Consider the following 24,982-nt stretch of genomic DNA (forward strand, 5'->3'; position numbering starts at 1 on the left):
ACAGATGTATTTTGAGGCTCTTAATCACCGGGGTAGTTGGTATAAGTATGTAGGACTGCAGACCTCTGGATTTCGTTGGAGGTAAGAGTGCCTGGGGTTGGGAAGATCACACCCTTAGCAAGCTCCAAGCAGGACAAAAGCCCTAGGATACCATAGCAACAAGGCAGCTAAAAATGGTAGTGGAAACGAGCAGAACTGAGATCTGTTATGTTAGGATTACTCACCAGGTGTGCATTAGCCGTTAGTTACTGCAACAGAACAAATAAGGCAGGCAAATATTTTGGCCATCTCATTGGCCTCTATGTTTTGCTTTTCTTTGTTTTGCAGAAAGCACTGGGTGAAGATTTAAGGCTTAATCATATTTCAAAAAAAAGAACCGCTAAAGTGGTTGATTTTGTTTTTATCCTGCGTATTTCACATTGTATGTGTGTATATACACAGACAGAGAGAAGACGAAACCTCTGGAACTAGCTTAAATCATAAATTCATCCCATCAGAATGTGGATAAATATAGAGGGTTCAACCTTATTCAGCATTCAGGGCATCTGACCTGTTGTTCTACCACCTAATCATCTGCTTAAAGCAAATAAAAGTGACATAGTAGGGTTTAATATTGTAAAGTCAATAATTTGTACCAAAGCAGCTGCTGTTATATTTTTGTCCTCTGGTTTTATTTTTCTAACTGCTTACCCCACTGCTTGGAATAGGAGTTCTCCAAAAGAAGTTTAGTTTCCATTAATGGATTGGTTGGCTAGGTCCCATCCCAACAACAAAACTAACATCAACAGAGGAGAATAAAAATATAGCAGTTAAAAAGAAGACTTTCCAACCAACACACTGTCAGAAAAGGAAGATGACACACTGTAGTCCTTTTCTGACCATCAATGCATTTAAAACATTATAAACTTAGTAACGGAAAGAGAACTGAAGATCCTGGGAGATCTTTAGACACAAGTCGAAACAGCAGTATGGAGAAGTTAATGAGCACTCCACTTTAAATTTAAATTTAACAGCAACTGGCATTGCTCCTGAAATTTTTGTCAACAGCAAGCATTCTGAATAAAGAATGTACTGTATCTTAAATCCCCATGCAGTACATACAACTTGCAGTTTAAGTGAGCTGGCAAAGCTGGACAAAATTCAGAGCTTAAGAATCTGTGTGTAGAACTCCCCATCTGTCAACAGCTGGACCAGATCTGAATTGCATAAAATATTCAGGTGCCTTTTAAATTTATAATAGAATAAATACTCTATTATCATTGGTACATTCTTTTCTCAATCCAGGTATACAATAACTTAATATATTTAATATTTAGATAAACAATTTTTAGTAGATGCTTTGACAGTCAAATTCTTACATATTCTCTATTCCTACAGAAGTATTTAGTTATGTTTTAATTAAAAATTATCTGGATAGTACTTACAAGAATTATATGCTGTACAAAACAGCAGTCCAAATCACCACTGCAAACTGTAAAAGACACAGTTAATAAAAAAGTATAAAAAAGGAATGCATATTTGCTAGAAGTTATTCAACATTCACAGGAAGAAAGAAGATAGATCTGCACCATGGTTTTTTTCTTTTCTTGCCAATGAAGCCAGAGAAAGATTGTCAGTTATGTGAAAAGCATTTCACTTATTCCAGTTTATGTAACAACTGTGTTTCCTACACTCCACACATCAGCGTTACAAAGTTTTGGAAAATATTTGTTCCAGTGGGCAATACTTGTTCATGACAATTAAAAAAGGTTAAAAAGTCTCCAATCATTTGTTCAGCCTGACTAAAAAGTTCCTAACTCGTACATTACCATAAGTGGGCGACAGGTATTTCCTCATGACTAAATGACTGTTGTATTTCATTTGTAACAGGAAAAAAAAAGAAACAGAAAAACACAGAAGGACCTTCTGAGTGTTCACACTGAGAACTCTCTGTTTGGGCAACAGAGTGGAGCAATAAGAGTTGCTAAGTACAGACAGACACAAACCCAACAGGACACCATCTTAATCCAGAAGGTGGACCAGGTTCCAGTGAAGAATTTTTCAATCTCAGCACTTTCGTAACTGTTAAGGGAAAAAAAAAAAAAAAAAAAAAAAAAATAAACTCACTATTCATATCTCAGACTGCAGTATCCTCTGTTTTTCAAAGTGGGTCACACACTCCAGCTAGGTTAACCCAGACATGAAGCACAGGAGAGCAACCCTTTATAGAGCAAGATCTTGCTCAATAATTTCCCAGGAAAGACTTGCAATGTCTCTTCCAGCTTCTTACTTAAGGAGAGGAGACACACCAATAGCAGAAGTTCCTGTTCACGTCTCCCCTCTCAACACAGAGAGACATTAATTTCTCAATGTCTTGGGTCTGGCTGAGATGGAGTTAATTTTCCTCACAGCAGTCCTCATAGTGCTGTCTGTGTGTTGTATTGGTAGCTAGAAAGTTTTTGACAACACCAGTGTTTTGGCTACTGCTTAACAGTGCTCACACAGCATCAAGTCTGTCTCCACAGCAATTTCCCCCCAGCAGGTTGAGGGTGGGCAGGATCTTGGGAGGAGACACTGCCAGGACAAACTGAGCTAAGGGATATTCCATACCATATGACTTCTGCTCAATAAAGCAATAAAAGCTAAGAGAAAGGAGGAGCAAGGGAGCATCCGTTAAAATGTTTTTCTCCGGGAGCAACTGCTATGAGTACTGAGGCCCTTTTTCCCAGGAAGTGGCTGGACATCGCTTGCTGATGGCAAGTAGAGAATTAAATCTTTTGTTTTCCTTTGCTTCTGTGCACGGCCTTGGCCTTTTACTTGACCCATGAGTTTTTTTCCATCTTATTTTCTTCCCCCTTGTCCTGCTGAGGACAGCAGTGATAGAGTGGCTTGGTGGTCACCTAGCGTCCAGCCAAAGCTACCCCACCACACTCAGCTTTAAAGAAATACACTTACTGGAACCAATGAGTTACTGTCATCATCACATAGAGCGAAGCCAAGAAGAAAACAAAGTGGAAGTAGGCATAACTGTACACTGTGGCTTTCTTCTCATCATAAATCACAGTCTGGCCTCCCCTTTTCTCTGCATGCTCTTCAGCATCAGCTGTAAGAGACAGGAAACAAGATAGCTTCTGCAAATTTAATGAGAACTGAAAACAGCAGCTGGCAACACGAAGAACATAGTGAAACATCTACGATGTGATTTAGGAAAGTGTGATATAGAGCAACACTTGAACGTTCATTTCCTTGCCCTTGGGGTACAGGCCTAAGCCTTTAGTAAAAGAAATGGGACTGCCACAAAAATCCTGCCTTGTATCAACTTTCTGGCCTACTAACTAATTTTGAGCATTTAGGCCATTGCAATTGCTCTACCTGTATGACACTCTTCTGGCAAGTCCAAGCTGATAACCCTGATTGTACTAGGTCTGCAAATAGGACACTCCCTTCCTAACTCATTCCTAAACTGCAGTCCCTGCAGAGCCAAAAATTCAGCAGTCACACCCACAAGCACATGAAGAGCAGGGCTTACGCTTTGTATGTTGCAGTGATGAACTTTCCTTTAAGGAATTATTAACCAGCCTGTCCTTTTAAAATTGTATTGTTACATTTCTTGCTTCCTTCCCTAGCCTAACTTTGAGCACTGCAGCTGCTTCAGTCTGATATGCTACAGAACAAGGATACAAGCAGCTCTCCATCTGCAGCTGTGTCCTTAGTTTCTTGGCTTTGGTCTGAAAGCCACAAGTGAGGTAAATGGTGCAGTAAAAATGTAATTACCGTCTCCATCAGGCACACAGCAAAAGCAGCAACGAGCCACCTGTGGAACAAACAACGGGATGGGTAAGAGTCTGTGCTACCCCAAAGAAGCAGAACAGCTGGTGAAGGAAGGTCTGGTATGTCTACATTACAGACACTAATTTAGAAAAGTCTGGTTTGTATTTCCAACCAGCACAAAACTCAAATTAGGATTTTCCAATTAGTTAACAGCAGTTTCTAAGCTTCGGATAAACCTACTCAGTAAGATTTGTAGCAAATTAACCATTCTTTAAGAATTACCTATTTTACATAACTCAAGGTCAAACACTGGTGCATAATTATGACAAACCGGTGGAAAAGCTACAGTAAAGCAGTTGCATGTTAGTAGCTCAGAGGAGACTTACTTCTTCAGACTTGCATCTAAGTGCTTTTTAAATAAAAAACTTCTCTACTGAAATGTAAGGAACTTTTAAAACCCTGCTGCACGGTTTAGAAATGACAACTGCACAAGCGTAGGTCAGAAATCTAATTATCTCTGCAAGATTTTGCTGAAAAGGGGCTGGAATGAGTAAAACTGGTTTTACTGCTTTATTTGAATGGAGATTTTTTGTTTTAACTGATGGAAAAAGGAGAGCTGAGGCTGACACTTCTTCTCTTGAGCAGTAATGTAAGTGGGAAAAGGGTGCTGACCATCCAATAAGTATGTAAGTAAGTGCATTTTCTGTACCAGACCACAGTACAAGTCAGCACTTTGTGTAGTGCATCGCCAACATTATTTGTTCCGATAAAATCCTACTCTGGGATTTATTTTGGTTGTGGTCTGATGAAGACAATGAACTATGTCAGGAAAACTCCCTTCCCTATTATAGCAATCAGTCTTCACTGTACGAAAGTGTATTAACTTTGTCAATATAAATTAATTCACAGTATACACTGCAATGTAATGAAGTAGTTGAGTTTTACTGGAGACTTTGGTATTAAGTAAAACAAGCTAAAGGACAGCCTGGCCCTGGAAATAAGAACTTTTCTTCTTGGAAGCTTAGAGCTGTCCATGCATAAGTGTGGTGTTAGTGATTAGTCAAATCATGCTGTACCTGAATGCTTGAAGGGTACAAGGACCCTGTGTAAAACCACATTCGGCATGCCCCAATTTGGCATGGCCATGTCATGCACATGAATAAATATTCTACCCTTGTAGTTCTATGAATTGTAGCCTCTCTCTTGGTCGGCATGGGCCAGTTGCAAGTCTTCCTAACACCTCCAAAAATCAAATAGTACGCCTTTAAAGTAAAGTATCCAACAGAAAAATGGCAGATTTTACTCTGTGCATCCTCAATTACATGTACTCATTGGGTTCATAAACTCATGAAAAGCCAAAAAGCTCATTCTTTTTAAGAGACTGTCTGAGAGTTTAAATAAAACCCTTATTCCGTATTTCTTTCTACTGCTATGCCAAGCCTCACCTGCAGTACCAGCCTGAGCTCCCCTTGGGCTGCACTCACATTCTGAAGCAAGTGATGGGTTCTCACAAACTTTTTAATTAGTTGCAGTTAAGTCCTTGCACACACAGAGTGATGAAATTAGCAATGCTGGCACACATACTGTTAGCCCCTTCTAACACTCATTTGTTTTCAGCACAGACGCCTACAGACCCTCTGCACAACACAAGCAACTGCAGAGCTGTGTTCATGCTCCCAGCCAGGAGACAAAGGATCTTTGCCACTGGGAAGGCAATCAGACTCCAATTAGTTGCTCTTCACCAGTCATTTCTTTATATTTATGTTCAATGGCTCTTGTACCGCTCTTTAAAAGTAAGTGGTGCGGAAATTATCCCGCTGGCAAGTTCTCTGGCAGACGCGCTGGACTTTCCTGGTGAGGGGGCCACATCCAGCATCTGTACTATGCCAGCTGACCCAGCCTGCCCGCGCTCCTGCCGCGGGGCGCACTGCAGCCCCAGGCCCTTTGGACGAGATGTCCTACAGCTGACGCTGGCAGAGGAGGTGGGTGAGTGTGAAGGGTGGCTGTTTTCTCTCTGGTCCCCCCAGGCCCCAGCCTGTCACTTCTCAGCACAGGGCCAGAAGGTGTATGTCCTGCCTGAGAGGGGATGAGCCACGTCTGGGTGCTGTCTGCCTGCAAGGCTGTGTCCAGTGCAAGGAGCCACCCAGCGCTTAGCTCCTCAGCGCTGGCACCAGCACTCTGTCCAGTGGCACCATCCTGCCAGAGGGAAGCTCCTGCAGCACTGACCACTCCCACAGCGAAACGCATTTTGCTTCCCCGCACGCAGCTACTCCAAACACTGAGTGCCTCAGCAGATACTTCTGCATTTTTGGATTCTCACAAGCACTGATTAAAGACTTGAAAAACAGAAGTTAAAACTGCAGATGCAAGTAACACCAATGTAGAGAGAGCTAGCAATGGGAGATTCATCCTCCGAACACACACATACATTTGAAGTGTGAAACTAGCAAGCCCACACAAGGGGTAACTGTTGCTTTGCAAAAACCCACTAATTTCCCAGTGCTTCTGGGTGCTTCCAGGATAAGGCGGCCATAGAAATAGGCAGGTGGAATGAAGAAACCTGCACTGCTGAAACAGGGACAAGAAATATAATCCAAGGTGAAATTACGGGCAAAAAGAAAGTAAGTACTTGTGTGTGGAAATAAGAGATAATAATTTGGGATCATAGTCAGTTGCTATGAGAACAAAGGCAACCAGGACTGAAAACGTTCAAGAACGCCTCCACTTCTTTTTCTGACGGCTTCCCAGCAGACTCTTCCTTTAAATGAGAGGACATGAGCTTGTGTGGAGCACAAGATTTGCAGGAAGCCTGCAGGATGTTAAATAAACTGCAAGAGCAACAAATTATTTCAGTACATAAAGACCCCTCCATGGGCCCAGCAAGAGCTGCAGAAGGGCCAATGTGGACACGTGTTCTGAGGAGTCCATACCCAGAGGCACGTAGAAAAAGCTTTTGTTTTCACCTAATTACAATCTCCTTAGCCATGAAAACAACAGCAAGAAAAGCAGATAAGGAAGTCTGCACAGAAATCCTGTGGGAGGAAGCAAGAACTCACTTCAGTTTCAGGTGTTGCATATATTCCCCTCAGTGCCTCTGAGCTTGCACGTGTTGTTGAGGTCAAACTAGGAGCAAAAAAAGATAGTGTCAAAACCCTCAGCATACGTATAACCCCAACAGGGTGCCTTTTCAACACCACAGCAAACATAAATAGTCTGCTCTCATGTCTGAGCTAATAATTTGCTTGGATATAGCATCAAGCACTAAGCATGCAACAAGTTTTTCTGCACAAGTATAAACCAGCCTGACAGACAGCCATTGGCCAACTCAGGCTGAATCACAAGCTTAAAAGTAGGTCACTCCTGAAAGGTGGTGAATTCATCACCATCAGACAGCAGCAAACAGCTAAGCGCTCCAATTTGCAATGCAGAAGAAATCTCCCCAGCTGTGCACAACCAGTCCTTTTATATTAACTTCACAGCCACAGCTTTGGCTCAGCATTTCTGTAAAGCCTTTGCCAGCAAAGTGACAGGTCACTGGCTGCAGTCAGTTTTCAAAAGTAAATTACCAACCATTATTGTCAATGTAGCAGTTGTTGGAAGTCACTTTCTTGTATGATTGTAGTTGTCTGGGGGGAATCCTTTCCAGTTTCTTCTGACTAGAAACATTTCTTGCCCAGTCTTCCCCTTTCAGGATGTGTACTCATAGAATTGTTTGGGTTGGAAACTTCTCATTACCCACAGGGAGAGGTGTGCTAATGCTTTGCTGTACACACTGAGCTTTAGTAAGCAATACTTCAAAACATTCCCCTTGAAGGCCTTACCATCTACCCAGCTACACGCTGCACTTCCCCTGCAGGCTAGGTGAAGGTTGTTAGCATTCCCAAAACACCTTCCTGAGGCACTGGAAATACTGTTCTGATGTGAACTAGATCCATGATATCCATACATTTGATAAATGGAACAGATATGCATATTTGATCGCAGAGGAGTAGCTGTGCTACCTTCCTCAGAAAGTCTCTAATTTTCACTTTGAAATTATGGAGTTTCAGTATGTGAATTTTGAAGTGGACAGATTGTGAAGCAGGACCTGCTTGAAAACCTGCAGCAGACAGGCAGTGCTGCCTCCTGGCAACCCACACACAGCCTAAACAAGTGACACATCACCCTTCAATTATCAGCAAGTCCGCCCCGTCCCTGTCCCAGAGCATGATTTAATCTATTGATGGGAGCTGCAATACTACAAGGTGAGCATCAAAAGTATATGGGCACAAAGAGATTTTTTTTTAGAGCAGGAGATCGCTGGCAAATACTGATGGCAGTATTGTGCTCATCACTTGTTCAAAGGAAGCCCTAAATCCTCCCAGACAGTTTTATTTGTTTTAAGGACCCTCAAGGAACAGCCAGAGCCTTTGCCAGGCAGCTACAGAAATTTCAGATAGCTTTTTTAGCTGGTCGTAACTGTGTAGAGCTTTTCTTATAGAAGAGTAAAAACAGAATCAAAGCACCCTGAGACTCTGGGATCAAGGACAGCTGGAATTTTTTTCCGTCCGTCTCTAGATGTAAATTGCTCTGTTTGGTTTTAATGAAATACATTTATTTGTTTCAAAAGTTATCTTGTTGAACATTTTTGGCTAAAACATCTAACCATTCTGAAACTGAGGAGAATATGAACCTTCCAGCTCACTTCTATTCTACTTCTCCCCATTACTTTGTCTGGATGAGGTCTGGTATAAGCCTTTGCTAGTTGGACCACAACATTGCGTTTACAGTGAGGTAACTGCAAACCCCCAGACTTACCAAGAATATAAAATGCAGCCAAACAAAATGGTAGTACCCAGGCCAGTAACCAGGTTTTCATCTCTGTGCAGGCCTTGACTAAATTCAGGTACGCAGATTGTTATGTTCTGATTGTTTTCATCCAGGACTTCACAAAATAAAACAAATAAAAAGAACAGTTAGCAAAGCTCGTTTCACTGCATTTCAAAGCAGTCTTCAGACTGAAGGTTTTCAGTGAATTATTTTCATTACTTCAGACACTGGGTAGGAGCATTTCAATTGTTTCTATCTATCTTTTAAAAAGATTTTACACAAAAAATTCTGTAAATCTGACCTGGCAGATTCTGTGTTTTGGGCACAGCAAAAACACAACTTAGTAGGGTAGTGAAATTTCCTGTTTGACCTGGGCAGACAAATGAAGAAAAAGACTGGTTAACTAAGAAATAAGAAGCTGGAAGTTTATCAGCACTTCACCCAAGACTACAGAGCCATACAATACCAAGATAGTATGGACTTGGGACCATAGACTTCTTTGACAGCAGGGTGCCTTGAGGACAACTATGAAATTCATACTCAGTGAAAAAAGGTGGTGTATAGTCACCCTGTTCTCAGACTGATGTAGAGAAGACCAAAGAAAAGGAGATGCACCAGTTACTGGCAAGATTTTAACACCTAAGCAAATACTACTTCCAGGTCCCTGAAATGAACCCAATTCAGTCCTTGATAATCAATTACAAGATAGATCTAGCTTTTTGGTGTCTGCTTGAAGTCAAGACAAGGCAGAGTCGTAGCCTGCAGCATCACCCCAAAGCAAGAGATTATAGCTGCACCTTATCTCAAATCAAGAGCTTTTTGAGACAACGCTGTTTAAGGCAAACTGTGTTCCTATCTCCTCTTTACTTCCAGCAGCCAAACTGCATCCCCACTGGGACTGCACAACTGTTTGTAGGGACAGAAGGCAAAATGCAGCAAAGGCTACACCCAGGTTAAAAATAAACTCAAAGTCAGTCCCCTGACTTGGTGGGGGAGGACTCTGCATGGCCCTGCAGGGCTGCACAAACAGCTTTAGCAGTACACAGCAGGAACAGCACAGAGGCGGGAGCAAAAGAAGGGATTGTTATCTGGCAACTAAGAAGTTAAACTTTTAACCCCAAAAATATGTGAACAGTAAGATAGTGCTGAGTCAGTCTGTTTTTCAAGACAATAAGAGTGATTTAATGAAGGACCCCTAATCAGGAACTGCAGGAACTGCTGTCCTTTAACTGTAAAACACCCAGAGCATGGGTGCTTTGTTAAATCTGTTTATCACAAGTCCTAAAATGGTTAGATTAAAGTGCTCTTAGGATGAACTATCTCATTATAATGTGAAAACCACACCTCTAAGTGTCTGGTCGACCCTTCCTGAATTAAGACCCTCACTCACTGAGCACACGTAATAAATTTCACATATACAATGTGACTGTAATGGGTATATGCTAGCTTTGTGAAATTACCACCCAGCATCCATCTTTGCCCAAATATGAAATACACAGTATCTAAACTCTGTGTGTGAGACTGGCTTATTGCACACCGGGTGAATGATCCCAGATTTGGGACAACAGGATGACAAGCCTTTATGGAACACCTTGGCCAGAGATGTGCAGAATGCCGCACCAGTGGCTATCCCAGATGCCTTTGCAGCAAGGCAGGTCCACTGTCCGGCAGGTTTTTTATCTAAGTCTGGCACCAAAAAGCTAAGGCTTCTGTGATAAGCACAAACAAAAGGTAACAGACATTACCTTTTGACTGCCCATTCTTTCTAAAGACATTTGCAACTCTGTTTTTTGTGTGTTGCAAAATAAATACTTGTAGCTTGCATTTTCTTCAGGCCTGGTTTGTAAGGTGGCCAATTTGCAAGATGGCCTATTTGAAAGTCACTCCTTGAGGAACGAGTGAACATTAGGTAAGTCTATGGCAAATCTGAGTGACAGGGCATGGGACACCTTAGTAAGTGCCAGCACCTCACACATACTCCAGAACATGCCACTGCAAAAGCTGCAGGCCAGTATGAGTCCTAATTGTACTGATAAGGAAGAAAGGAGCGTATCTGAGAGCAGACGACAACCATGAGAGTTCTCTGGCCTGGGAAGACAAGGAGGAACATCTGATTCAGGAGGTCTGAGATGTGCTTGACTCATACTCTAACAAATGCACTAACCACACTTGCAATACATACAAGAAGATTCAGAGCATCCACTTAACAGCTGAAGGCTTTGACTGTTGCAAGCATGAAGGAACACTAGGACAATGATTTAATACTATACATAATTTTATTCCCCCATTTTTTTTTTTACACTGTTTCAAGTTTTATGAGTAATTCAGATGCCTTCTAAATTAACTTCTATATTCATTCAGAAACACTGCTTAAGCTCCAGAAGTATATCTTCCACCTAAATACTGTTTTTCCTTCCTAGCTCTAGAATACGTTTTCATGTTTGCCTGTGCCTACACAAGTGTGACAGAGAATAATTCTTTCCCCCATCTCTCCCCTTTCTTCTTGGGAGGCGTCTGTAAAAACTTCTTCCTGCCAATGGACTTATTTTTCTCTAGTTATTGTTGTTTCAACTATTCAACACTAAAGTTGAGCAATAATAAAGAAGTGGGTTTCAGCATTACTAATTTGAATGAGAAAAGTCTTGAGTTAAAAGTGAAAAGAATGTTCCCTGTCCAAATAGATTGAATCTGATGATTAGGAACCAGACTGGAATTGGTCTCCTGCAACAGATGCAACTCACCCAAGGTAAGTTATGCTCCCCTAGACCGCAGCATTTAAGGTACATGGAGAGTGCCAATTGCATGATCTCTCTGCTGCACAGATTTATTTTTAGTATTTGTAATTTCTTCTGCATAGGCCAGAACAGACCAAACCCAGCACTCCTATATCCCTGAATTTGTTAATTCAGGTTTGCTAAATTCTTGCTTTTAAAATAATTTACATAAAGCTTTAGATAACTTACTAGTTTCTGGTGGCTTGCTGGATAGCGCTGAGAAAGTGAGGTACATAACATAGCAGCTGATAACTCCTGACTGCAGCAAACCAGAATGGGGCTGGCCTTTACAAGAAAGAGGAAATTAAGTGTTTTTTGCAAACATTTTAACAGACTGAAAAAAAAATTCATATCCTTTAAAGAACAGCACACTAGTATCTTTCAGAAGAGAAGAGTATCTTTTATGTTTTACTTAAAGCAGTTCATAAGTCTTTGAGGCAGTTTAGATACGTTTCCACTGTCATGTAAAAAGAAAAGAGTCTGTCCTCTAGTTCTGCTAGCTGTTTTGGAAAGGCATTAAAAATTGCCATGCAAATAAAGAATCACCTCTTGCTCTCACCAAAAGCACCAGCTTTCCAAAAGCTATTGACAAGCTGCCATGCGAGTTTTATTTGCCCGTAAAATTTGTGTTGGAGTCACTCAGATTACTATTTTCAGGTCCAATGTATGCAGGATACTAACAGCACACATAAAATATACTGAAGCATGAAATACTGCTGTCAGCTCCTCCAGGCCCAAACATTACAGATGGTAAATCACAAGCAGTCAAAAGTAAATAGTAAAGCAGTGGTGAATGAGTTTGACAGCTACTACCTCAACTGCTACCACTGCAAGAGTTGTGTAAGCTCCACAACACATTACCAGCCATCAGCACGTGAGCCATCCTTACCATATTATTGCCTGATGGCACACCCAAAATGTCACACCTCTGCAGTTTTAGCAGCCGAGCTGATGACCAGCAACAGCACTTCACAGTGTAGATAAAGGGACAGGGGCAAGAGCAGCACCAGCTCTGAACTGTCATGAGACTTTCTGCCCAGAATACAGCTCATGCCTCCAGGCACATAACTGTGGCAGCATAAGAAACCTGTGAGGAGAATAGGTCAGTGGACTCACGATTCTGGACACAGGGCGATATGGCCACCAGTGAAACAAAGAGGCACAGGCCACCGTTAACACCGATCAGGACTTTGTTGTACATGCAGCCCTTTGCATGTGTGTAGAAAAGAGCCATGAGGACCAGGGCTGCCACAGCAATGGAGTACAAGATGAGAGTGACCAGGGCAAGCAAACCATTCCACATCTGCTTGTGGTTTGCACCTGCCGTCCTGGGGAGAGAGAGAAAAGCACCTTATCTTTGTCTTCCCTTCCCCCCCCAAAAAAAATTGCTAATAGCAAATAGTTCATATCCTCAAACACAAAAGACATTGCTTACTTTCCTGAAGCAAAGATACGTCTCTACATCACAACAGGCTCTTGCAAGGTTCCTCCCATGAAACAGAGGAAAACACTCCTTAGCATTAGTGTTTATCTTCTGTATTATCATGCCCAGATGTTCTCTAATTATAGCCCAGCGTGACTCCCAGAACTCCCCATCTCTGGGATCAACCTATCAGCACATCTCAGCTCAATACTTCAGGGATGTCCTCAGCAGGAACTTGGAGTCCCCCTGGCTCAGTTAGCAAGTGGCGCTCATCACTCAAGGACAGCAAAGGCATATTCCTTGGCAGGGCTTTTCTTCTGTGCCTCACGCTACCTTGACAGTTTTACTACCCTTTCACTCAGAAAGCCTCCTCTCCATTTGGGTCCATCCCACCAGTCTCCCTCAGCTAAAGTGTGGTCTCCATCTTGTTTTCCTCTATTCACCTTCCAAACACCTCTTGCAAAGATCACTGTTTTTTTTTAGGAGTAGCAATGAAAAAATTTGTTTTGGCACAAAGGGCTTTTTGGTGCATGGAAGGTTTTTTTACGTTTTGTTGTTCTTGTTTTGTTTTGTGGAAACATGCTTTATTTTAAAAGAGTATCTAATGTAGAAAGTGCTAAAGTTAAATGCTGCTGCGGGAAATCTTTCATTCACAGAAAAGCAGCTACATTAATTAGCAGTAAAAATATCTGTGGTATGTCACATCTTCCTCCCTGAAAACAGGTGTCTAACAAAGCCCAAAGGTTTGCTAAAACTCCTTCTTAGCAGTCAGTATGCTAACTAGAAAAAGAGAGGACTGCAAAAGTTTGTAGAGGAAGAAGTAAAAGACAGAAAGGGTGGATGTGGAGGCAGGAGTCCCTGTGTACATGTGGGAGGACCACTGAAATATTTTAAATTGATGAGAGGCTGAGGGCTTGGAAGGTAAGAACAAATATGCTTAAGCCAGAAATGAAGTCAATGTCAAAATGGGGTATATGTGGGCCAATAATGAAATCTTGCATATTTAGACAAAAGCAGAGAAGTTGAAGAGAAAGCAGCAGTTCTCATGTCAAGGTAAAAAAAAAATTGATGTGCATTAAGCCAACAGAGAAAAACAGGATTTACCAGTTTACATCACTGCACACAGTTTCACTGTTATATTTTGCAAATCCAGTTTTATCCTCTTGCACCACTCTGTTTCTTAGCAGGCTATTTTCACACAAAATATAAACAACTTAAAGTAAAAAGGTTTTTGCATCCCAACATGCTACTACTTATTGGAAGCTGAGCAATTTGGGTTAAAAATAAATCAGCAGAGTAGAACTGAATAAATCAGAAACATCTCTGCTGGGGAAGGAGAAAAGTGGATGAAGTAAAGATTAACAGCTCTAAATATTGACATTAAAGTATTTTCTTTCAGAAATTACATCCATGCTACTTACAAATTACTTGTTATATGTATTGTTCAGGAGTCCACCAGAATTTTATGCAAATAACTACTTGCCCAACACATACCAATTTTTATTCCACTTGTGTGCGAACTCAACAAGCAGGATGAGTTGAATGGCAATGAAAAGGAAACCTCCTGTTGCTCCTACATAGCGCCAGGCTGCAAGGCAGAGAGGCAGAAAATAGGTCAAACTGCAATTGCCTTTCCCTTGAGATAAAATGGAATTACTGTCTATGCAGTGAAGCCGTTACGCAGTCTGAGTATCTCAAGACCACAGATGTAGCAGGAGATGAAAGATTTTACCTGAAAGGCCAGCTCAGCTAACACAAAATTAGCTCCCTGATGAATTTAGCTTGCAACTTGCTACACTTTCAAAATAAGTCTCTTAGAACATTTACAGAGTTTCCCTAACCTAGAGAATTTTTGCGGAGACTATGAGCTACTATATTCGGACAGAAAATACTGAAACCTTTATTTGTGACTGGCAGGAGGGAGGTTGTGTGAGGGCATTTCAGAGGAATCTAAACCCTGAAATTGCAAGGTACTGGAACCCAGTATTAAAAAGGGGAATTTCTTCCCTTCCAGATTCCAGTACCACAGAAAAACAAAGGTGGGGCTTATCTATTTAGAAATGCTGTCCTGAGCCACTCCCAAAGAGTTGGGAACTCTTGGTATTCACTGACTAGTTTTAAGACAGGTTATTTGATTACTTAACCATTGACCTACAAATACTGTATCTGGGTAGCTGTTTGAATACTTCAGACAAGAGATCTCTTATGTGCAACATCAGAAGTCTCTGACGAAATACAGATACCTTCTTAAATGTTTAGTTGCTTATACAGGTTGTGCTGCTGTGCAGTGTATAGCCTACAGATGACTCCAGGTGTGCAGCTGATTCAAGTGAAAAAGACTAAGGAAGTGCATTAGCAAAGTTCAGCCATATCCTACCATTGTGTTTTCCTTTTGAAAAAAGCTTGTATAAGAGAAGTGGAAGAACTGAACAGTCAGGGCTTCTTACCCTTAAGAGATTTTTTTTTTTTTAATAACTGTACCATAAGCTGATTATTTGAAAGCAAGCAAAAATACCATTTATCTGGTTTTGCTAAACTTATTGTATACACTTGATAAGAATGCTGTTCTTCAAAGAAACAAAACAAAAAATGGAAGAAGCTTGCATGCAAAAAAGTACACAAAAATTAGGCAGGGAACAAGGTGTTTGGGAGAGGCAGAGTAGGAAAAAACAGACCATCAATTGAGTGAGTAATTAAACAGCCAGACTTTCAGGATCTCCCACTCTCACAGGCAGGATGTTCTATGGATCCATCATAGATCAAGTTAGCATAGCCAGTGTGGATATTAACACTACAGCCCACACAAACTTAGTGCTTGCAGGTAATAATACTGCTCCTCCATGATTAACAAACAGCTAAGCACAGGTAGCATGGCAAGAGCTTTTATATTTTTTATAAGAAAAAAAAAAAAAACCAACTGGGGGAATACTCAAAACAAGTGTATGTTTCTTGATGGGAGGGGACAAAAAGTGAAAACAAAACCACACAATACCCAAACCATCTGTAAATCTCAAATTCTGGGGCTGACAGTTTAGCAGGATGTGCAGAATACATCTTTAGAGAGAAAAGTCAATAGCTCATTCAAGGAAGAAAGCTTATTACAGTGCATCTCCACACTAGGTTAGACTGCTGTTGAAAAACAGCACTCTAATCAACACAGAAAGTTATGTTTCCCCTTTTCCCCAAACACATAATTTCTTGACAATGTTTCACCATGAAAAGGGTTGCTTGCAAAGATGATAGGCAGCCTCGCTTGCTCCTACAATTATTACACCGCTACATCTTTCTGACCTACACAGTGATTAGCTACTAAGGACAAGTACATACAGCCATCCTGTGACTTCACAGACAGGAAAAGGGATAAAGAGCCCTTCACTTCTGGGGCATCAAACTGAACCAGGACCAAACAGACAGTAAGAGCAAGAAGCCGAATTACATCTATCTCAGTGGCTTACTTGAAGTGGTTTTTACCTTAGTTTCTCAGAGCACTGTGCTCATAGTACATCTGCCCACTCTATTCTCTTCCCCCACTACTCCTTCCTCTTCCCTTTTTAAATAACCTGCCTAGGTGAGATCGATGTTGAAAACACAGGAAACCAAGCACGCCCTAGTGGAAGCAGGCAATAGACACAGCTGCTCTTTTGCATTACTGATTCCACACCTCCCCACCTGCCCAGACTCAACAGCTAAAGGGCTTGCAAGCACCTGGCAACCTGAAGAGCACAAACTCATCTCGGTATCACCAGGATTTTTGGTCCTGGACCACAAGAGACCTGTGAGAAGAGCCCCCTCCTCCCCTCCCCACCCTGGAGCTGGCATTTAAGCACTGCACCAGTACCAGCATGCCTATGTGGTGCCAGGGCGTCTTCCAGAACTGGAAATGCTTCAAGCATGGCATCCTCAGCAGAGCACTCCCAACACACCCCAAGAAGTCTAATTTTACCTTACTGCATTTACATCACCAGTCTGAAAGCTAACAACACCCCAAATTTTTTTGCAGCATTGCAGGTTTTCTGTCAGCAAACACCAGTGCCTGGCAGGTCACTGTGCCCCCTTGAGCACTGGCACCTCTCCACTGTGCATCACGGACCCCAGCTGCTGCGCTACAGCAGAGCTACCTGCACAAGCCAAACTAACACGAGGCTCTGCCTTCTTGAGTCAACAATGTCTTGTGTGCCATTACAGCTCCCTGCTTCTTAAAGAACTTGCAAGACAGCACTGCAGTTATGTTTTTACCTACCCATTTGGCCTGCTCTTGTTCAGAAGAAAACATGCTCTTTACTGAACATTCACATGAAGACCACGTACTCTGGGCACACAGAGCTCTCCCCAGACAGCTTTATATATATTCCTTTTGCACCTGGACTATACTGGTGCTACTTGAAGAAATACAGCTATATTCAAGTTGATCAAACCTTTAAGATCTATAACCACTTCACAAGGTAGCACAGAACAAAGCAGCATAAAAAATCAGGAAAGACATACCATTGAGGAAAGTGTCCTGATCGGGAATGAAGAAGGCTCCTGAGCACATTGCTGCCAGAAGTATAAGTTTAATGAGCCAGAATCTGGACGAGAAGAAAAAAAAAATAATCTGGTCATAAAAGGAATTAGAGGCCTTCAACTCAAATACCATGAGAAATCCCTATTTAAAGACCAAGAAGAGAAAAAACAGCCTTCGATGACTGATTGCCACTTCAGTCAGTTTTCACTTGACTGCATTATTTCTGACAAAAGCAGTAAAATCAACTGTTGTTTTGGGGTTTTTTTTGCATACTACTATACCCAAATGGAAAGTAGGCAGCACAAAGCTGTGAAGAGAAGTGGAAGTTATGCAATGAAACAAATACTCACCCATTATGAATGTATGCCCGGCAGCTTTTGCTGCTGTTAATTTTGATGGTGAACAAGAAGAACAAAAAGAAGAAACAGGCCATTCCAAAACAGACTTTGTACACCGCAGAGTATCCCACCAACTTCTCGCACATCTCACCTGCCTGAATACCCTTGCACACCTCCTTGTAGAAGGGAATCTGAAAAGCATAACACATTACAAGCAGTTAGATAGGACATGGGGATTCTTGTAACTAAGCATGTCTTTGTCTAAGCACCACTGACTTTCCACTGGCTTCATTTGGCACCTTTCACTCTTGATACCCCTCAGCCTGGATTTAAGGGTTCAAGGGACATAAAGAAATGTAAAACACAAGGGACTGGAGTTTTCCAGAGCCTCAACTCTCAACTCCTTCTAGATGCTTTGGGGTACAAGTACACTTACCTTTCCTTCTGCTCTGTTGGCTTAAGCCATCCCTACCTTCTACTGCTTATCCCTTCATCCCGAGGACCTCTCCCTGCTTCCCATGCTTTACAGCAAAAGACTTTGTTTGCTTCAGTAATACAGCTTACATGACCCATACCTGCAGTTTTACCAGCCAAAGGGGAATGAATGGGGCTGCAAGGCATGAAGCTCTGGCTCATGCTGCCCTTGTTGGAAACGCAGACTGAAGCACACCCAAGTAGCACAGGGGCAGCAAGCCCCCTGGCCTCCATCATAGCCTCCAAAAGGGAGTTGTGCCTGTTTCCCTGACTTTGTTTTAAATTAACAGAAAGGCAGGAAAATTCCACCTTTCCCTTGACTCATTAAATATTTGCCTTTGAGGCCTTGCTCTTGCCACAAGGGGAAAGCAAACAGTTGCACATTTTGGCTTCAGTTTCACTAGGTGGACGTGATGCTGGGCACTCAAAAAAGCAGGTCTGTGTGGCCAGGACCCACTCCTGTGGGGTGCCTCTGTGCAGACACCCCCCTCACAGCCAGGGAGCCATTCAGCCGTGCAGAAATACAGGCATTTAATTAGAAAACCACCATTCGTTTCAAAGAAAGAAGGGCCTCTCTGTGTGCTCACAGCCCTAAGCTGAGGCTGGTGAGACCAGTTGAGCAACACATCAAACTCTCTGAAGCTGACTGCTGCAACCTGCACAGGTAACTGGAAGGGGCAGAAGACAAAGTTTGCCAGGACACAATATGCACAAATAAATTTGGGCAAAGCAAATGGGACTCAGACTTCAGAAAGCATTCAGCCAGGCCAGATTTTGCCAAGGAAAAACATTCAAAGATTGTGGGCAACACTATCCCTAACCACTTCAAAGAAATTAGCAAAGATAGGAGTCTCTCCTTCCTTCAGCAGGTAGGTCAGTACGCAAAACCAAGACAAGGAAAGAAAAAACAGGACTCGAGAGCAAGCGATCAGGCAGTGTTCTGAGCTGGGTAGAAAGCCATCTGACATGCGTGAAACAAGGGATAAACACGTAAACTGCTGGCTTCCAGCCACCAGGCTCTGAAAGCTTGCTTCCCTCCGTAGAGTATGCAACTTCCCATCCTGTGCCAGCAACCCTAACAAGTCAGGAGCTCAACAACCCTCCTAGCAGTTTCCCCAAAAGAATAGCAGCTCACAGCAACACTGAGTTGCTGTGCTAAGGGTAGCAAACCTACCTATAGTACCAAGCTAATCCTAGGTGGGCTAGAACCAGCCAAGCAGATGAAACACAGGTCTCAACACAGCCATATGGTGTTACAAGAACAGATTGAAGCTGGGCCACCCTGATACAGTCTTTCACAAGTAACTCACAGATAAGTAGCGACTGCATAAGAAGCTGGACAGTAAACAGGTAGCTGAGGCTAACTTGCACCTAAGAGTTTTTAGAGAGCTCATGAGAAACTCTCTGGAGCATCAGTGACGCCCTTCCCAGGTCTTGAAAGGCAATGAAACGTCAAACTAGGTAAACATGCCAGCATTCAAAACGAGCAAATGAACCGACTGGAACAATTAAGAGACCTATCAAAGCCACAGTGATGACACAATAAGCCAAGGGAACACAGCAATGCCAGGGAAAGCAACTGGGCTATCAATTAATACTTTCCAGATCTTTGCTTATAATAGCCATCAGTCAGCAGAGATTAAAAAGATGCATAATATTGAACTAACAATATTTCTGTGAAAATTAGATATTTGCTTGATATAGACAACAGTACTGACCAAGGAGGCAGATTTCTATATGAACTGTACTTTGCACCAAGCAGCATTTTGCTTACAAGACTTATAGAACAAAACAAAAAAATACCATGTAACTTGCTTAATCAACTAGCTAATCAAAAACAGATCTCTGGGTAACTGTAAATGGGCATCTTCTTTAATTGCATAGGTTTCTACACAGATCTTGATGGGGTTTTTGACCCTATATGTTCTTTTCTCCATTTAGCAGTAATTTCCTTACAGTTCTGGCTGAGAGAAAACAGATGGATTCACAAGAACAATAGCTCAGTTTGTGCCTACACAAGCAACAAAGAGCTCAGCCATCATGTAGTATGCACAACACTATGAAGTAATAAGTGATGGCCACAGGAATAGCCCTGCGGGATTGAATGCCCTTTTTGGAGACCCATGATCCTGAAGGAACAAAACAAGTATAAAACCAAATTCTTGGGTACCCTGGCAGATAATAAACACAAGCACAATGCTGGGGACAAAAGGGCTGATGTAATGAAACGGGCATGTTTTCATGAAAGGATGATCTACTGATGGGAAAAATTTATCAAGGCTTACGTGACTTCTTCAATGAAAATTAAAAAAATAAATTAAAAAAGACTTTCGATGTGCTGGGTAGTTTTGCCAGCCGTTAAAGTCACAGATTAGTTATTTGCCAAGTTTGATACAGTGAATTGTCTACTTTTAAACCTTTAAAAGCAAAATAAGCTAAATTCTTTGGCCTCTAAGTAGGGGACTAAGCATTCTGGCCACAGAAACTAAGTATCTGCTCAGATAATGTAAATGCCTCCGTTGCAAAGCCAGTAACTTTCCAAGTGCAGTGAAACCCTCTGAGATGATGGCAACATCTACAGAACCGGGGACAGACTGCCCTGAACTTTCTTTCTCCTCACTGGAAGCTGCTGCTGCTGTAAATAAATGCAGTGCGAGAAGCAAGCCAACACGTACACACTGTGTCCGGGCTCCATCTGGCTGGGTGTTGGCCACCTCTGAGCTTGGGTCTGTCTGCACCCAAAAGTGAATGCAGGAGCATGGGAAATAGCATCAGAGGGGTAATAGGAAGGAAGAAGTGTGTAGAAATAGGCCCTGAAGAGCCCAAAGGAGACTGCTTTCCTCTGGATGTCCTCATCCAACAGAGGGAGAACGTGGCAAATTAACTTTGCTATGGAACTGGAGGAAGCATGAAAGGAAATCTGGATAGGTGGTGAAAGAAGGGTACGAAACCAGGTAAAACCACCTGTCTTGAGCAGCTGAGAAATGGTACAGAAAACCAAAAACCAATCAGACCAAACCACATACTGTCTTGCATCTATGGCTAAATTCTTACCAGAAATAGGCAATGGTCATCTGGAGTTAAAAAACTAAATTTGGGGTTTAACATACTGTAATGGAGTTAAGGGCCAACACATAAACCTGGCTGGGGAAACAAGTCTGCAGACATGCTCTGCCAGAACATGCAACCATCTGGAACCGAAATACTTTGACACAACTGGTTTTTACTGGTGTTTGTTTTCCTGAAAACATATTTTCTTATTTTCCCCTTCACTATTTAAGTAGGACATGGATACTTTCATGGTGAAACCACCAATTTTGAAACAGCTTTAACAGTAAAAATTTAATTAAAAAAATCAAAGCACTATTTCAACAGACCAAATCAATTCTCTCCCTTTTCTTCTCTCAATTATCCTTTCAAAGCCTGTAAAATGCAAAGTTTTGCTTACAACAGAACATTTGTGAGTAAAGCTCTACCTGTTTTTCAAAAAAAGAGAGTAACTGGAAAAAAGAAATAATGTATGGATCAAGGCATAGAAGCCTTTCTTCAAGTTGGCTCCTGCTTTCCTTGACTTTGGAACAGAGTCAAGTCTGTAAACCATTTTGTGTAGCTGCATATTGGTCTTTTCTGTCTTTCTGTCCCCATCACTGAGGCTCTCATGCCCTGACTGATGCTCTACCCCATCTTTTGCCTTGATACACAGCCTTGCTCCTCTGAAATCTGTTCTACACACTACTGCTCAAAATATTTTCCTGGTCAAAATCATCCACTTCTTCCCTACCCCTTCATTGCCTCTTGCTTCTTCCCCAGAGATCAAATACAAATGCCTTGGTTTATTTGCACATTTTTCAGAATTTGACCTTTTGGGCCTCTCTTCCTTGGTGTCCTGTGGGTGCAGGAACAGGTCACAAGTAGAGAACAGTGAAAACAATAGAGAAAAAAACTCCTCCACAAAAGACACTGTTTGATTCTTAAGGCTCACCACAAAATACAATGTCCTCAAAATGTCACCCGTCAGAGTGGGAACCAAGGTTTTGAAACCATAACCAAATACTCCACAGGTACCATGTCCTTTCACTGACACATGTTTTCATCTACCTGCCAACTTTGGTGAGCATGTGGCAATTGAGCTTCCTGGGACAGTGCCTCATTTTTCCAGCCATCTTGCAGGGGACAGAGCAGGTCCCCAGATCTGGGCTGGCACCTTCAGAGTAGGGCACCTTGAGAACTGAAAAACTGTCCTAAACGTGTTTTATTAGACAGAATGTATGACCGTGGGGATAGATACTGAAAAAACAAACAAACAAACAAACACTTTTTAAAAGTCTCTGTTTAAGGTGTGCATAAGAGATGTACATTTGCTGCTGCTTCCTCTCAATATAATGCCAAAGGACCAAGTGCTTCAATAAATACTTTTTGAACTACTTTAGTCTTGGGAATTTATAGCAAATCAACCAAAAAAAGCTCTCACTGAAAAGGGAGAGATTCCTTTCACATAACATCAGCATTTTAACTCTAAACTGGTAAAGCAGACACACAGTTCCCTGACAAGATTATGGCTCCATAAAGGACTGCACTAAAATCCTATTTTTTAAAAAAAATTTAAATACTGAATTTAAAAAATTATAATTAAAAATTAATTAATTAAAATTCTGTCTCCTGTCAAGAAAGAAAAGGTGAGGTCCTAGAAGCATCATGCAAAGTGTTTGCTTACAGTCTGGCTTCAGGAGCTAGGAGTGCTCCACCATCAAGCCAAAAGCAGAGGAATCAGCAAGCGCCCAGCACTTTCAAAACACAGTTCATCATTGGGAAGCTGAGAATGGTTAGTCTGAATAAATATTTTCAAGGTGGACTCTATTACAACTGTACTGAATTAGCTTCAGGAGTCTTTGAACACTTAACAGCCCTGAACATAATTATTAAATTAGAGAGCAGATAAAGAAAGCCTACTTTCAGATGGTCCATTTCCCATTCAAGGACACCAAATACAAAGTGATTATCTTTCCACTTCACACTAACAGCTACTCTTTGTGTCATTTCTTCCCACACTGAGCTTTTCAAGACTATGAACTGGAAAAGAAATTTGGCAGTACTGAAAAGCATGTTGTTGAAGGCTTCTTGAACCACTTTGCTGTTGGATAAAGAGCGAGTATTTTTTTGTTAGGGACACAAGCTGCATTAAAACTACACCGCTGACGGAAAACGACTTTCTGAAATTTGGATATGAGCATGTAATTTGTTTCCCACACACTTGAGTTCCTTGGGTTATTCACTTTATTGCCAAGCTAAGCATCTAGTAAGTCAAAGTAATTCCTGGCAAGCAATTTCAGCACACACATGTTGAACAGTTTTTAAGTTGCAGCTCACAGGCAAGCACCAGGTCTGTACTGGGTGCTCTTAACAAGACTGTCAGCAACTTCTGGTGGCTGGGGGTAAGATGGTGGCATTAGGATAACTCAAGCAAAGTGTTAATACATGAAATAAAATTAGGACAGAACATACAAAGAGGGTACAATGGGAAGAAAGAAAGGTCACTGGCAGCAGAGCCCAGAAACCCTCAAACCAGCCCCATCACAAGCCTGCTGGTTCATCTGCCTTGTAGGCACAAGGTCCTACCACCAGCTTCTGGATTGTGCTGCTGCAAAACCAAGTGCAGAAGGTAAGCTGGGCACCGACTTCACCAGCAACTGGTTAAATGAGTAAACAGCCTTAAACGTGCACCCACCAGCACTCCCTCTGGGGAAGATAACACAAAACAATTAGATGCCTGCAGCAAGGGTAGCCTTCTGAAACTCCAGGGCAAGCTCATTCACAACCTCAAAGCAGGCCTGGTGCCAACTTTGGTGCAGAAACTTTATTTTTAAGTGTTAAGCAATTCATCCATTGTTCCCTGTACTTAAAAACAGACTCCTTTTCCTGTAGTTTGCAGAGGGTGAGAGAGAGGATTTGTGCTACTGAGAGCAACTTGGGTGGCTTAAGAAATCAAACCAAAGATGGGTACCACACAACAGGTCTAATGGTTGACCACAAGCAGACTGGTGAGCATTTAGCTTAGGATGGTTATATTCAGTCTCTGAAAGAAAGTCAAGTTTTAAAATCTAGTTTTAGCCACAGCTCCTTTTATTCTTTTGAAGCTTTTTAATTAAAAAGACAATTAGAGATGAACAGTATCTGCTGTGGTTAGAGGCCACGTGAACACAATGACTCAATGCACACTGAAGAAAAACCCCCTTGCAAAGGATATGTGCCATTGTGCATTGCAGTAGTCTGTCACACAGTCCCAAGAACATAGAACTAAAATTATAAATGCAACACTTGAAGAATTATTTTCTAATTTGCTGCTTCTGCTGCTAAACAAGTTACCAGAGATGAACTCAATGTTAGAGTGAACTGACTTGTTCTACTGTAATGTGTTCCCTAACAGATTCTAGTGACACCACCCACGCAGCAAACCTGGGATGTGTTCACAGCAGTGGGTTTCTGCACAATGAAAGAGCAGGAAGGCTGCTAGTCCTGTGATCCTCGACTCTTCCTGTTGTGAAATACATGTGATGGATGAGAAACCAACAGGAAGAGGCTGAGCACAGAAAATCACCACTGCCGGGTTTCAAAGTGGATGGGTGGAGGGAGTTAACCACTTCTTCTGAGGGAGTACCCCTATACTTAAAGAGCTCTAGAAGGAGGCCCATTTCCTCCCATGGGCAGCAATGGGTTCATCTCTCTTACTTACGTGCGTTTTCATTTCGTTAGCTACTGTCGTTGACATCATGATACAACAGATGATAGTCACCAGGATGAAGTAAAGCGCATACATGAAGCGGGTGCTGGTTGACTGTTTTATCTTGGGGCAGCACATGCAGCACAAGGAACAAGCATCAGTACCACAGCAGCAGGCCAGCTGGAAAGACAA

The 24,982-nt window shown here is 42.0% G+C and overlaps 1 protein-coding gene across 1 annotated transcript; it reads right to left on the minus strand.

Annotated features, from left to right (window-relative positions):
• Nucleotides 1-1,867: 1,867 nt before the first annotated feature.
• Nucleotides 1,868-24,982, minus strand: SERINC5 (serine incorporator 5). The gene is made up of 11 exons (XM_010072633.1): nucleotides 24,803-24,982; nucleotides 17,611-17,789; nucleotides 17,242-17,324; nucleotides 14,251-14,344; nucleotides 12,450-12,661; nucleotides 11,523-11,618; nucleotides 8,548-8,674; nucleotides 6,807-6,873; nucleotides 3,754-3,793; nucleotides 2,935-3,082; nucleotides 1,868-2,061 (listed from the first exon to the last, which is right to left on the minus strand). Exons 1-11 carry the CDS (start codon nucleotides 24,926-24,928, stop codon nucleotides 1,914-1,916), a joined length of 1,320 nt encoding a protein of 439 aa, XP_010070935.1. The 5' UTR covers nucleotides 24,929-24,982; the 3' UTR covers nucleotides 1,868-1,913.

The sequence above is a fragment of the Pterocles gutturalis genome, unplaced genomic scaffold (assembly GCF_000699245.1).
Source record: "Pterocles gutturalis isolate BGI_N339 unplaced genomic scaffold, ASM69924v1 scaffold21242, whole genome shotgun sequence".
NCBI classification, from domain to species: domain Eukaryota; kingdom Metazoa; phylum Chordata; class Aves; order Pterocliformes; family Pteroclidae; genus Pterocles; species Pterocles gutturalis.

What these genes read in the sequence shown, in the direction of transcription:
- SERINC5 (XM_010072633.1), bottom strand. Translation starts at nt 24,928, where the DNA reads ATGTGCTGCCCCAAGATAAAACAGTCAACCAGCACCCGCTTCATGTAT. An exon ending in CTAACGAAATGAAAACGCAC is followed by an intron (nt 17,790 to 24,802) that starts GTAAGTAAGAGA and finishes TATGCTTTTCAG; the next exon opens with ATTCCCTTCTACAAGGAGGT. An exon ending in TCAGGACACTTTCCTCAATG is followed by an intron (nt 14,345 to 17,241) that starts GTATGTCTTTCC and finishes TCTGCCTTGCAG; the next exon opens with CCTGGCGCTATGTAGGAGCA.